This window comes from Heptranchias perlo, unplaced genomic scaffold (assembly GCF_035084215.1).
Source record: "Heptranchias perlo isolate sHepPer1 unplaced genomic scaffold, sHepPer1.hap1 HAP1_SCAFFOLD_366, whole genome shotgun sequence".
NCBI lineage: Eukaryota > Metazoa > Chordata > Chondrichthyes > Hexanchiformes > Hexanchidae > Heptranchias > Heptranchias perlo.
The window spans coordinates 121,910-136,189 of NW_027139378.1; the positions used below are offsets into that span (position 1 = coordinate 121,910).

Genomic DNA, 14,280 nt, shown 5'->3' on the forward strand with positions numbered 1-14,280 from the left:
CTTGAGTGTTGTTAGATCTGCACTCATCCAGGCAAGTGGAGAGTATTCCATCACACTCCTGACTTGTGCCTTGTAGATGGTGGAAAGGCTTTGGGGAGTCAGGAGGTGAGTCACTCGCCACAGAATACCCAGCCTCTGACCTGCTCTTGTAGCCACAGTATTTATATGGCTGGTCCAGTTATGTTTCTGGTCAATGGTGACCCCCAGGATGTTGATGGTGGGGGATTCAGTGATGGTAATGCCGTTGAATGTCAAGGGGAGGTGGTTGGACTCTCTCTTGTTGGGAGATGGCCATTGCCTGGCATTTGTCTGGCGCGAATGTTATTTGCCACTTATGAGCCCAAGCCTGGATGTTGTCCAGGTCTTGTTGCATGCGGGCACGGACTGCTTCATTATCTGAGGGGTTGCGAATGGAACTGAACACTGTGCAATCATCAGCGAACATCCCCATTTCTGACCTTATGATGGAGGGAAGGTCATTGATGAAGCAGCTGAAGATGGTTGGGCCTAGGATACTGCCCTGAGGAACTCCTGCAGCGATATCCTAGGGCTGAGATGATTGGCCTCCAACAACCACTACCATCTTCCTTTGTGCTAAGTATGACTCCAGCCACTGGAGAGTTTTCCCCCTGATTCCCATTGACTTCAATTTTACTAGTGCTCCTTGATACCACACTCGGTCAAATGCTGCCTTGATGTCAAGGGCAGTCACTCTCACCTCACCTCTGGAATTCAGCTCTTTTGTCCATGTTTGGACCAAGGCTGTAATGAGGTCTGGAGCCGAGTGGTCCTGGCAGAACCCAAACTGAGCATCGGTGAGCAGGTTATTGGTGAGTAAGTGCCGATTGATCGCACTGTCGGCGACAGCTTCCATCACTTTGCTGATGATTGAGAGCAGACTGATGGGGCGGTAATTGGCCGGATTGGATTTGTCCTGCTTTTTGTGGATAGGACATACCTGGGAAATTTTCCACATTGTCGGGTAGATGCCAGTGTTGTAGCTGTACTGGAACAGCTTGGCTAGAGGCGCAGCTAGTTCTGGTGCACAAGTGTTCAGCACTACAGCTGGGATGTTGTCGGGACCCATAGCCTTTGCTGTATCCAGTGCACTCAGCCGTTTCTTGATATCACGTGGAGTGAATCGAATTGGCTGAAGACTGGCTTCTGTGATGGTGGGGATCTGGGGTGGAGGCCGAGATGGATCATCCACTCGGCACTTCTGGCTGAAGATGGTTGCAAATGCTTCAGCCTTGTCTTTTGCACTCACGTGCTGGACTCCGTCATCATTGAGGATGGGGATGTTTACAGAGCCTCCCCCTCCCATTAGTTGTTTAATTGTCCACCACCATTCACGACTGGATGTGGCAGGACTGCAGAGCTTTGATCTGATCCGTTGGTTGTGGAATCGTTTAGCTCTGTCGGTAGCATGTTGCTTCTGCTGTTTCGCATGCATGTAGTCCTGAGTTGTAGCTTCACCAGGTTGGCACCTCATTTTTAGGTACGTCTGGTGCTGCTTCTGGCATGCTCTTCTACACTCCTCATTGAACCAGGGTTGATCCCCTGGCTTGTTGGTAATGGTAGAGTGAGGAATATGCCGGGCCAAGAGGTTACAGATTGTGGTGGAATCATAGAAAGTTAGGGTACAGAAGGAGGCCATTCGGCCCATCATGTCTATGCAGACCGAAAAAGAGCTATCCAGCTTAATCCCACTTTCCAGCACTTGATCCGTACCCCTGTTGTTTACGGCACTTCAGGTGCACATCCAGATACTTTTTAAATGAGTTGAGGGTTTCTGCCTCTACCACCCTTTGTAGCAGTGAGTTCCAGACCCCCACCACCCTCTGGGTGAAAAAAATTCTCCTCAGCTCCCCTCTAATCCTTCTACCAATTAATTTAAATCTATGCCCCCTGGTTATTAACCTCTCTGCCTGGGGAGATAGGTCCTTCCTATCCACTCTATCTAGGCCCCATAATTTTATACACCTCGTTTAAATCTCCTCGCAGCCTCCCCTGTTCCCAGCCAATCCAATCTTTCCTCACAGCTAAAATTCTCCAGTGCTGACAACATCCTCATAAATCTTCTCTGCACCCTCTCTAGTACAGTTGCATCCTTCCTGTAATGTGGTGACCTGAACTGTGCGCAGTACTCAAGCTGTGGCCTAACCAGTGTTTTATACAGTTCCAGCATAATCTCCCTGCTCTTATATTCTCCGCCTCGGCTAATAAAGGAAAGTATCACGTATGCCTTTTTAACCACCTGATCTACCTGTCCCACTGTCTTCAGGGATCTGTGGACATGCACTTCAAGGTCCCTCTCTTCCTCTACACCTCTCAGTATCCTCCCATTTATTGTGTATTCCCTTGCCTTGTTTGCCCTTCCCAAATGCATTACCTCACACTTCTCTGGATTGAATTCCATTTGTCACTTTTCTGCCCACCTGACCAGTCCATTGATATCTTCCTGCAGTCTACAGCTTTCCTCCTCACTATCAACCACACGGCCAATTTTTGTATCATCTGCAAACTTCTTAATCGTGCCCCTTATATTTTTGTCGAAATCAATAATATATACCACAAAAAGCAAGGGATCTAATACTGAGCCCTGTGGAACCCCATTGGAACCAGCCTTCCAGTCACAAAAACACCCGTCGACCATTACATTTTGCTTCCTGGCACTGAGCCAATTTTAGATCCAACTTGCCACTTTCCGTTCGATCCCATGGGCTTTTACTTTTCTGACCAGTCTGCCCAATGGGACCTTGTCAAAAGCCTTGCTAAAATCCACATAGACTACATCAAACACACTGCCCTCATCGACCCTCCTTGTTACCTCCTCAAAAAATTCAGTCAAGTTAGTCAGACACGACCTTCCCTTAACAAATCCATGCTGACTGTCCTTGATTAATCCATGCCTTTCTAAGTGGCAGTTTATCCTGTCCCTCAGAATTGTTTCCAATAATTTGCCCACCACCGAGGTTAGACTGACTGGTCTGTAATTACTCGGTCTATCCTTCGCTCCCTTTTTAAACAACGGTACAACATTAGCAGCCCTCCAATCCTCCGGCACTACGCCTGTAGCCAGAGAAGTTTGGAAAATGATGGTCAGAGCTTCCGCTATTTCCTCTCTTAATCGCCTGGGATATATTTCATCTGGGACTGGTGATTTATCTACTTTCAAAGATGCTAATCCCCTTAATACTTCCTCTCTCACGATGTTTATCCCGTCCAATATTTCACACTCCTCCTCCTTAACCACAGTCTCTGCATCGTCCTTCTCTTTTGTGAAGACAGACGAAAAGTATTCATTAAGAACCATCCCCACATCTTCCAGCTCCACACATAGGTTACCTTTTTGGACTGTAATAGGCCCTACCCTTTCCTTAATTACTCTCTTGCTCTTTATGTATTTATAAAACAACTTCAGGTTTTCCTTGATTTTACCTGCCAGTATTTTTTCATGCCATCTCTTTGCTTTCCTAATTTCCTTTCTAATTTCACCCCTGCGCTTTCTGTACTCCTCTCAGCTTTCTGTAGTATTGAACTCTTGGTGTCTGACATAAGCTTCCCTTTTTTGCCTTAACTTACCCTGTATGCTCCTTGATATCCAGGGAGCTCTAGATTTCGCAGCCCCACCCTTTTTCTTCGTGGGAGCATAGTTGCTCTGAACCCTCACTATCTCCCCTTTGAACGCTGTTCTGAGATTGTACGGGTATGGTAGCATAGTGGTTATGTTACTGGACTAATAATGAGTCATGAGTTCAAATCCTGCCACGGCAGCTCGGGAATTTAAATTCAATTAATTAAATAAAATCTGGAATAAAAAAAAGCTAGTATCAGTAATGGTGGCCATGAAACTACCTGATTGCCGTAAAAACTCATCTGGTTCACTGATGTCCTTACCCGGTCTGGCCTATATGTGACTCCAGACCCACAGCAATGTGGTTGATTCTTAATCGCCCTTTGAAATGGCCTAGCAAGACACTCAGTTGTACAATCTTGCTACAAAAAGTCATAAGAAAAAAACCGGCACCGGACACGACAAAGGAAAACCAAGCCCAGTCGAACCTGCAAAGTCGTCCTCACTAACATCTGGGGACTTGTGCCAAAATTGGGAGAGCTGCCCCACAGACGAATCAAGCAACAGCCTGACATAGCCATACTCACAGAATCATACCTTTCAGCCAACGTCCCAGACTCTTCCATCACCATCCCTGGGTATGTCCTGTCCCACCGGCAGGACAGACCCACCAGAGGTGGCGGTACAGTGATATACAGTCAGGAGGGAGTGGCCCTGGGAGTCCTCAACATTGACTCCGGACCCCATGAAATCTCATGGCATCAGGTCAAACATGGGTAAGGAAAACCACCTGCTGATTACCACCTACCGCCCTCCCTCAGCTGATGAATCAGTCCTCCTCCATGTTGAGCACCACTTGGAGGAAGCACTGAGGGTAGCAAGGGCACAGAATGTACTCTGGGTGGGGGACTTCAATGTCCATCATCGAGAGTGGCTTGGTAGCACCACTACTGACCGTGCTGGCCGAGTCCTGAAGGAAATAGCTGCCAGACTGGGCCTGCGGCAGGTGTGTGAGCGATCCAACACGAGGGAAAAACCGACTTGACCTCGTCCTCACCAATCTACCTGTTGCAAACGCATCTGTCCATGACAGTATTGGTAGGAGTGACCACCGCACAGTCCTTGTGGAGACGAAGTCACGTCTTCGCACTGAGGACACCATCCAACGAGTTGTGTGGCACTACCACCGTGCTAAATGGGATAGATTCAGAACAGATCTAGCAGCTCAAAACTGGGCATCCATGAGGCGCTGTGGGCCATCAGCAGCAGCAGAATTGTATTCCAGCACAATCTGTAACCTCATGGCCTGGCATATTCCTCACTCTACCATTACCAGCATGCCAGGGAATCAACCCTGGTTCAATGAGGAGTGTAGAAGAGCATGCCAGGAGCAGCACCAGACGTACCTAAAAATGAGGTGCCAACCTGGTGAAGCGACAACACAGGACTACATGCATGCTAAAAAGCGGAAGCAACATGCTATAGACAGAGCTAAGCGATTCCACAACCAACGGATCAGATCAAAGCTCTGCAGTCCTGCCACATTTAGTCGTGAATGGTGGTGGACAATTAAACAACTGGGGATGGGCAATAAATGCTGGCCTTGCCAGCGACGCCCACATCCCATGAACAAATAAAAAAAGAAAGTAGCTGTTTCTAGTCCACTTTTGCCAAATATTTTCTCAGCTTTGTGGAGTACAATTCTGCTGCTGCTGATGGCTCAAGGCGCCACATGAATGCCCAGTTTTGAGCTGCTAGATCTGTTCTGAATCTATGTCATTTAGCCCGGTGGTAGTGCCACACAACAGGATGGACGGTGTCCTTAGTGTGAAGACGGGAGTTTAGTCTCCACAAGGACCGTGCAGTGGTCACTCCTACCAATACTGTCATGGACAGATGCGTCTGCGACAGGTAGATTAGTGAGGACGAGGTCAAGTCGGTTTTTCCTTCGTGTTGGTTCGCTCATCACCTGCCGCAGGCCCAGTCTAGCAGCTATGTCCTCTAGGACTCGGCCCAGTCGTGGTGCTACCGAGCCACTCTTGGTGATGGACATTGAAGTCCCCCACCCAGAGTACATTCTGTGCCCTTGCGACCCTCAGTGCTTTTCAACATGGAGGAGGACTGATTCATCAACTGAGGGAGGGCGGTATGTGGTAATCAGCAGGAGGTTTCCTTGCCCATGTTTGACCTGATGCCATGAGACTTCATGGGGTCCGAAGTCAATGTTGAGGACTCCCAGGGCCACTCCCTCCTGACTGTATATCACTGTACCATCACCTCTGGTGGGTCTATCCTGCCGGTGGGACAGGACATACCCAGGGATGGTGATGGAAGAGTCTGGGACATTGGCTGAAAGATATGATTCTGTGAGTATGGCTATGTCAGGCTGTTGCTTGACTCGTCTGTGGGACAGCTCTCCCAATTTTGGCACAAGTCCCCAGATGTTAGTGAGGAGGACTTTGCAGGGTCAACTGGGCTTGGTTTGCCTTTGTCGTGTTTGGTGGTGCATCTGGTTTTATTCTTGTTATGCCTTTTTGTCACGGGATTGTAGAACTGAGTGGCTTGCTGGGCCATTTCAGAGGGCAATTAAGAATCAACCACATTGCTGTGGGTCTGGAGTCGCATATCGGCCAGACCGGGTAAGGACGACAGGTTTCCTTCCCGAAAGGACATTAGTGAATCAGATGGGTTTTTACGACAATCCGGTAGTTTCATGGCCACCATTACTGAAACTAGCTTCATTTGCCAGATTTTTAAAATTTAATGAACTAATTTAAATTCCCCAACTGCCGGAGTGGGATTTGAACTCATAACTCTGGATTACTTGTCCAGGCCTCAGGATTACTACCCCAGTGACATAACCACTATGCTACTGTGCCCTGTTTCTGTACTGTAACGCACTCTGATTCTGTAATAAAAACAGAAGATGCTGGAAATACTCAGCTAGTCAGGCAGCATCTGTGGAGAAAGAAACATAGCCAACATTTCAGGTCGATGACCCTTCGTCAGAACTGGAAGAAGTTGAAGAGGAAACAGTTTTTAAGCAAGGACAGAGCTGAGGGAGGGGAGGAAAGAACAACAGGACAGGTCTCTGATAGGTGGAGGGCAGGAGTGATTAAATGCAGACCTTCCCTTTTGTTCTTTCCTCCCCTCCCCTTCCTCCCCACTTTCCCTGGCTCCGTCCTTGCTCAAAAACTGTTTAATTTTCAGTTTCTTTCTCCACAGATGCTGCCTCACTTGCTGAGCTTCTCCAGCATTTTCTATTTTTATTTCAGATTTCCAGTATCTGCAGTATTTTACTTTTGCCTCTGATTCCATACCCTGTTTCTGTACTGTAACACTCATTGATTCTGTACCCCGTTTCTGACCTGTAATGCTCTGATTCCATACCCTGTTTCTGTATTGTAACACTCCCTGATTCTATACCCTGTTCCTGTACTGTAACGCTCTCTGATTCTATACCATGTTTCTGTACTGTAACGCTCTCTGATTCTATACCATGTTTCTGTACTGTAACGCTCTCTGATTCTATACGATGTTTCTGCACTGTAACACTCCCTGATTCTATACCATGTTTCTGTACTGTAACACTCTCTGATTCTTTACCCTGTTTCTGTACTGGAACGCTTTCTGATTCTATACCCTGTTTCTGCACTGTAACACTCTCTGATTCTATACCCTGTTTCTGTACTGTAACACTCTCTGATTCTATACCCTGTTTCTGTACTGTAACACTCTCTGATTCTATACCCTGTTTCTGTACTGTAACACTCTCTGATTCTTTACCCTGTTTCTGTACTGTAACACTCTCTGATTCTATACCCTGTTTCTGTACTGTAACGCTTTCTGATTCTCTACCCTGTTTCTGTACTGTAACACTCTGATTCTTTACCCTGTTTCTGTACTGTAACGCTCTCTGATTCTCTACCCTGTTTCTGTACTGTAACACTCTCTGATTCTTTACCCTGTTTCTGTACTGTAACACTCTCTGATTCTATACCCTGTTTCTGTACTGTAACACTCTGATTCTATACCCTGTTCCTGTACTGTAACACTCTCTGATTCTATACCCTGTTTCTGTACTGTAACGCTTTCTGATTCTATACCATGTTTCTGTACTGTAACACTCTCTGATTCTATACCCTGTTTCTGTACTGTAACGCTTTCTGATTCTATACCCTGTTTCTGTACTGTAACGCTTTCTGATTCTATACCCTGTTTCTGTACTGTAACGCTTTCTGATTCTATACCATGTTTCTGTACTGTAACACTCTCTGATTCTATACTATGTTTCTGTACTGTAACGCTTTCTGATTCTATACCCTGTTTCTGTACTGTAACACTCCCTGATTCTATACCCTGTTCCTGTACTGTAACACTCTCTGATTCTATCCCCTGTTTCTGTACTGTAACACTCTCTGATTCTATACCCTGTTTCTGTACTGTAACACTCTCTGATTCTATACCCTGTTTCTGTACTGTAACACTCTCTGATTCTATACCCTGTTTCTGTACTGTAACACTCTCTGATTCTGTACCCTCTTTCTGTACTGTAACACTCTCTGATTCTATACCCTGTTTCTGTACTGTAACACTCTCTGATTCTATACCCTGTTCCTGTACTGTAACACTCTCTGATTCTATACCCTGTTTCTGTACTGTAACACTCTCTGATTCTATACCCTGTTCCTGTACTGTAACACTCTCTGATTCTATACCCTGTTTCTGTACTGTAACACTCTCTGATTCTATACCCTGTTTCTGTCCTGTAACACTCTCTGATTCTATACCCTGTTTCTGTACTGTAACACTCTCTGATTCTATACCCTGTTTCTGTACTGTAACACTCTCTGATTCTATACCCCGTTTCTGTACTGTAACACTCTCTGATTCTATACCCTGTTTCTGTACTGTAACACTCTCTGATTCTATACCCTGTTTCTGTACTGTAACACTCTCTGATTCTCTACCCTGTTTCTGTACTGTAACACTCTGATTCTTTACCCTGTTTCTGTACTGTAACACTCTCTGATTCTATACCCTGTTTCTGTACTGTAACGCTTTCTGATTCTCTACCCTGTTTCTGTACTGTAACACTCTGATTCTTTACCCTGTTTCTGTACTGTAACGCTCTCTGATTCTCTACCCTGTTTCTGTACTGTAACACTCTCTGATTCTTTACCCTGTTTCTGTACTGTAACACTCTCTGATTCTATACCCTGTTTCTGTACTGTAACACTCTGATTCTATACCCTGTTCCTGTACTGTAACACTCTCTGATTCTATACCCTGTTTCTGTACTGTAACGCTTTCTGATTCTATACCATGTTTCTGTACTGTAACACTCTCTGATTCTATACCCTGTTTCTGTACTGTAACGCTTTCTGATTCTATACCCTGTTTCTGTACTGTAACGCTTTCTGATTCTATACCCTGTTTCTGTACTGTAACGCTTTCTGATTCTATACCATGTTTCTGTACTGTAACACTCTCTGATTCTATACTATGTTTCTGTACTGTAACACTCTCTGATTCTATACCCTGTTTCTGTACTGTAACGCTTTCTGATTCTTTACCCTGTTTCTGTACTGTAACACTCTCTGATTCTATACCCTGTTCCTGTACTGTAACACTCTCTGATTCTATCCCCTGTTTCTGTACTGTAACACTCTCTGATTCTATACCCTGTTTCTGTACTGTAACACTCTCTGATTCTATACCCTGTTTCTGTACTGTAACACTCTCTGATTCTATACCCTGTTTCTGTACTGTAACACTCTCTGATTCTGTACCCTCTTTCTGTACTGTAACACTCTCTGATTCTATACACTGTTCCTGTACTGTAACACTCTCTGATTCTATACCCTGTTTCTGCACTGTAACACTCTCTGATTCTATACCCTGTTCCTGTACTGTAACACTCTCTGATTCTATACCCTGTTTCTGTACTGTAACACTCTCTGATTCTATACCCTGTTCCTGTACTGTAACACTCTCTGATTCTATACCCTGTTTCTGTACTGTAACACTCTCTGATTCTATACCCTGTTTCTGTCCTGTAACACTCTCTGATTCTATACCCTGTTTCTGTACTGTAACACTCTCTGATTCTATACCCTGTTTCTGTACTGTAACACTCTCTGATTCTATACCCCGTTTCTGTACTGTAACACTCTCTGATTCTGTACCCTGTTTCTGTACTGTAACACTCTCTGATTCTATACCCTGTTTCTGTACTGTAACACTCTCTGATTCTATACCCTGTTTCTGTACTGTAACACTCCCTGATTCTATACCCTGTTTCTGTACTGTAACACTCTGATTCTATACCCTGTTTCTGTACTGTAACACTCTCTGATTCTGTACCCTGTTTCTGTTCTGTGACTCTCTGATTCTATACCCTGTTTCTGTACTGTAACACTCCCTGATTCTATACCCTGTTTCTGTACTGTAACACTCTCTGATTCTATACCCTGTTTCTGTACTGTAACACTCTCTGATTCTATACCCTGTTCCTGTACTGTAACACTCTCTGATTCTATACCCTGTTTCTGTACTGTAACACTCTCTGATTCTATAACCTGTTTCTGTACTGTAACACTCTCTGATTCTTTACCCTGTTCCTGTACTGTAACACTGACTATATACTTCGTTTGTGGTGCGATGGGAGTTGGGGTTGCATTTGGATGTAAATGAAGGAACGGTGAGTGACTGGTTGACACTAAATTGAATTGACTGCTGTTCTCACCTGTTCTTTCAGGGACATACAGCCATGCTGAATAGTGGCGTCTGGCATCCGAAAATCAAGGAGGAATTTGTGACCTGCTCAAATGACGGGTAGGAATATTCTGGAAACAGAAAATCCCAGAAATACACAGCAGGTCAGTCAGCAACTGTAAAGAGAAAAGGGAATCAACCTAAAACTAAAGCTCCCTCTTCTCTTCACAGGTCCTCACCACCCACTGTGTATCTCCAGCACGTTTTGTGTCTGGGATCATAATTTACATACAGCACGGTAATAGTACGGTATTAGTTGGGATCGGACTAAGAGAGAGTACAAGAAAGTCTAAGACTGGTTTGCAGTGCATGTGTGTAAACGCACAAAGTGTGGTAAACAAGGTTGGTGAGCTGCAGGCACAAATAGTCACATGGGAATATGATGTCATGGCGATAACGGAGACATGGCTCAAAAAAGGGCAGGATTGGGTACTAAATATTCCTGGATACAGGGTGTTCAGGGAAGATAGGGAAGGAAAGAAAGGAGGAGGTGTAGCAGTATTGATTAAGGAGAATATTGCAGTGCTGGAGAGAGAGGATGTCCTGGAGGGGTCAAGGACAGAATCTATTTGGTTAGAGTTGAGAAATAAAAGAGGTGCATTTACACTACTGGGTGTATTCTATAGGCCACCAACTAGTGGGAAGGAGATAGAGGAGCAAATTTACAGGAAAATTACAGAGAGGTGCAGAAGCGATAGAGTCGTGGTAACAGGGGATTTCAACTATCCTAATATAGACTGGGATAACAATAATAATATAAAGGGGGGGAATTTTTGAAATGTGTCCAGGAAAGTACAAACAAAAGAGTGCACTAACAAATTGGGTCCGGGTAAGAAAAAATGGTAATAAGACAAATAGGGCCATTGTACAAAAAAATGTTAAGATGTCTAAAAATGTTCAAAAGACAAATCTAAAGGCCCTGTATCTGAATGCACGAAGCATTGGTAATAAGGTAGACAAATTAACAGCGCAAATAGATGTAAACGGACACGATATAATTGCGATTACAGAGACAAGGCTGCAGGGTGACCAAGGCTGGGAGCTGAATATCCAAGGGTATTCGATATCTCGGAAGGACAGGCAAAAAGGAAAAGGAGGTGGGGTGGCATTGTTAGTAAAGGATGAAATCAGAGCAATAGTGAGAAAGGATATTGGCTCTGAAAATCAAGATGTGGAATCAGTCTGGGTGGAGTTAAGAAGCACCAAGGGCAGAAAACACTGGTGGGAGTTGTCGACAGACCTCCAAACAGTAGTGGTAATGTAGGGGACGGCATCAAACAGGAAATTAGAGATGCATGTAACAAGGGTACGACAGTAATCATGGGTGACTTTAATCTGCATATAGACTGGCCAAACCAAATTAGCAATAATACTGTGGAGGAGGAATTCCTGGAGCGTGTATGAGATTTTTTTTAGACCAGTACGTTGAGCCAACCAGGGAGCAGGCTATCCTAGACTCGGTATTGTGCAATGAGAAGGGGTTAATTAATAATCTTGTGCAGGGTCCTTTTGGGAAGAGTAACCGTAACATGATAGAATTCTTCATTAAGATGGAAAGTGAAGTAGTCCAATCCGAAACTAGGGTCCTAAAACTAAACAAAGGAAACTACGAAGGTATGAGGAGTGAGTTGGCTCTGATAGATTGGGGAGTTTCATTAAAAGGCATGACGATGGATAGGCAATGGCTAACGTTTAAGGAACAAATGCATGAATTGCAACAGTTATACATTCCTTTCTGGTGCAAAAACACAAGAGGATAAACGGCCCAACCATGGCTAACAAAAGAAATTAAGGATAGTATTAGATCCAAAGAGGAGTCATATAAAGTTGCCAGAAAACGTAGAAAACCTGAGGATTGGGAGCAGTTTAAAATTCAGCAAAAAGGCACCAGGAGATTGATTAAGAGGGGAAAAATAGAGTATGAGAGTAAACTTACAAGGAACATAAAAGTGGACTGTAAAAGCTTCTACAAGTATGCAGAATAAAAGGAAAAAGATTAGTGAAGACAAATGTAGGTCCCCTACAGTCAGAAACTGAAGAATTTATAATGGGGAACAAGGAAATGGCAGTGCAATTTTTTTTTATTCGTTCATGGGAAGTGGGCGTTGCTGGCAAGGCCAGCATTTATTGCACATCCCTAATTGCCCTTGAGAAGGTGGTGGTGAGCTGCCTTCTTGAACCGCTGCAGTCCGTGTGGTGACGGTTCTCCCACAGTGCTGTTAGGAAGGGAGTTCCAGGATTTTGACCCAGCGACAATGAAGGAACGGCGATATATTTCCAAGTCAGGATGGTGTGTGACTTGGAGGGGAACGTGCAGGTGGTGTTGTTCCCATGTGCCTGCTGCCCTTGTCCTTCTAGGTGGTAGAGGTCGCGGGTTTGGGAGGTGCTGTCGAAAAAGCCTTAGCGAGTTGCTGCAGTGCGTCTTGTAGATGGTACACACTGCAGCCACTGTGCGCCGGTGATGAAGGGAGCGAATGTTTAGGGTGGTGGATGGGGTGCCAATCAAGCGGGCTACTTTGTCCTGGCTTCTTGCGTGTTGGAGCTGCACTCATCCAGTCAAGTGGAGAGTATTCCATCACACTCCTGAATTGTGCCTTGTAGATGGTGGAAACACTTTGGGGAGTCAGGAGGTGAGTCACTCAATGCAGAATAGCCAACCTCTGACCTGCTCTTGTAGCCACAGTATTTATGTGGTTGGTCTGGTTAAGTTTCTGGTCAATGGTGACCCCCAGGATGTTGATGGTGGGGGATTCGGCGATGGTAATTCCGTTGAATGTCCAGGGGAGGTGGTTAGACTCTCTCTTGTTGGAGATGGTCATTGCCTGGCACTTGTCTGGCGCGAATGTTACTTGCCACTTATCAGTTCAAGCCTAGATGTTGTCCAGGTCTTGCTGCATGAGGGCACGGACTGCTTCATTATTTGAGGTGTTGCGAATGGAACTGAACACTGCAATCATCAGCGAACATCCCCATTTCTGACCTTATGATGGAGGGAAGGTTCTGTCTTCACGGAAGAGTACACAAATAACTTCCCAGAAATGCTAGGGAACCAAGGGTCCAGTGAGAAGGAGGAATTAAAAGAAATTAGTATTCGTAAAAAAATCGTGCTGGATAAATTACTGGGACTGAAAGCCGATAAATCCCCAGGGCCTGATAATCTGCATCCCAGAGTAGTAAAGGAGGTAGCCATGGAAATAGTGGATGCATTGGTTGTCATCTTCCAAAATTCTATAGATTATGGGACAGTTCCTGCAGATTGGAGGGTGGCAAATGTCACCCCACTATATAAAAAAGGAGGGAGAGTGAAAACAGGGAACGACAGACTGGTTAGCCTAACATCAGTAGGAGGGAAAATGCTAGAGTCTATTATAAAGGATGTGATAACAGGACACTTAGAAAATATCAACAGGATTAGACAAAATCAACATGGATTCATGAAAGGGAAATCATAGAATCATAGAATCATAGAAGTTACAACATGGAAACAGGCCCTTCGGCCCAACATGTCCATGTCGCCCAGTTTATACCACTAAGCTAGTCCCAATTGCCTGCACTTGGCCCATATCCCTCTATACCCATCTTACCCATGTAACTGTCCAAATGCTTTTTAAAAGACAAAATTGTACCCGCCTCTACTACTGCCTCTGGCAGCTCGTTCCAGACACTCACCACCCTTTGAGTGAAAAAATTGCCCCTCTGGACCCTTTTGTATCTCTCCCCTCTCACCTTAAATCTATGCCCCCTCGTTATAGACTCCCCTACCTTTGGGAAAAGATTTTGACTATCGACCTTATCTATGCCCCTCATTATTTTATAGACTTCTATAAGATCACCCCTTAACCTCCTAAGCTCCAGGGAAAAAAGTCCCAGTCTGTCTAACCTCTCCCTGTAAGTCAAACCATCAAGTCCCGGTAGCATCCTAGTAA

At 44.9% G+C, this 14,280-nt stretch overlaps 1 protein-coding gene across 2 annotated transcripts in view; it reads left to right on the forward strand.

Moving 5' to 3' along the window:
- LOC137311613 (WD repeat-containing protein 70) overlaps positions 1–14,280 on the forward strand; it is a 223,133-nt gene that overhangs the window by 103,748 nt on the left and 105,105 nt on the right. For both annotated transcript variants that reach the window (XM_067978710.1, XM_067978711.1), the window contains one exon: positions 10,338–10,414. In XM_067978710.1, coding sequence (XP_067834811.1) covers positions 10,338–10,414 — 77 coding nt within the window. The remainder of the gene's footprint in view (positions 1–10,337; positions 10,415–14,280) is intronic.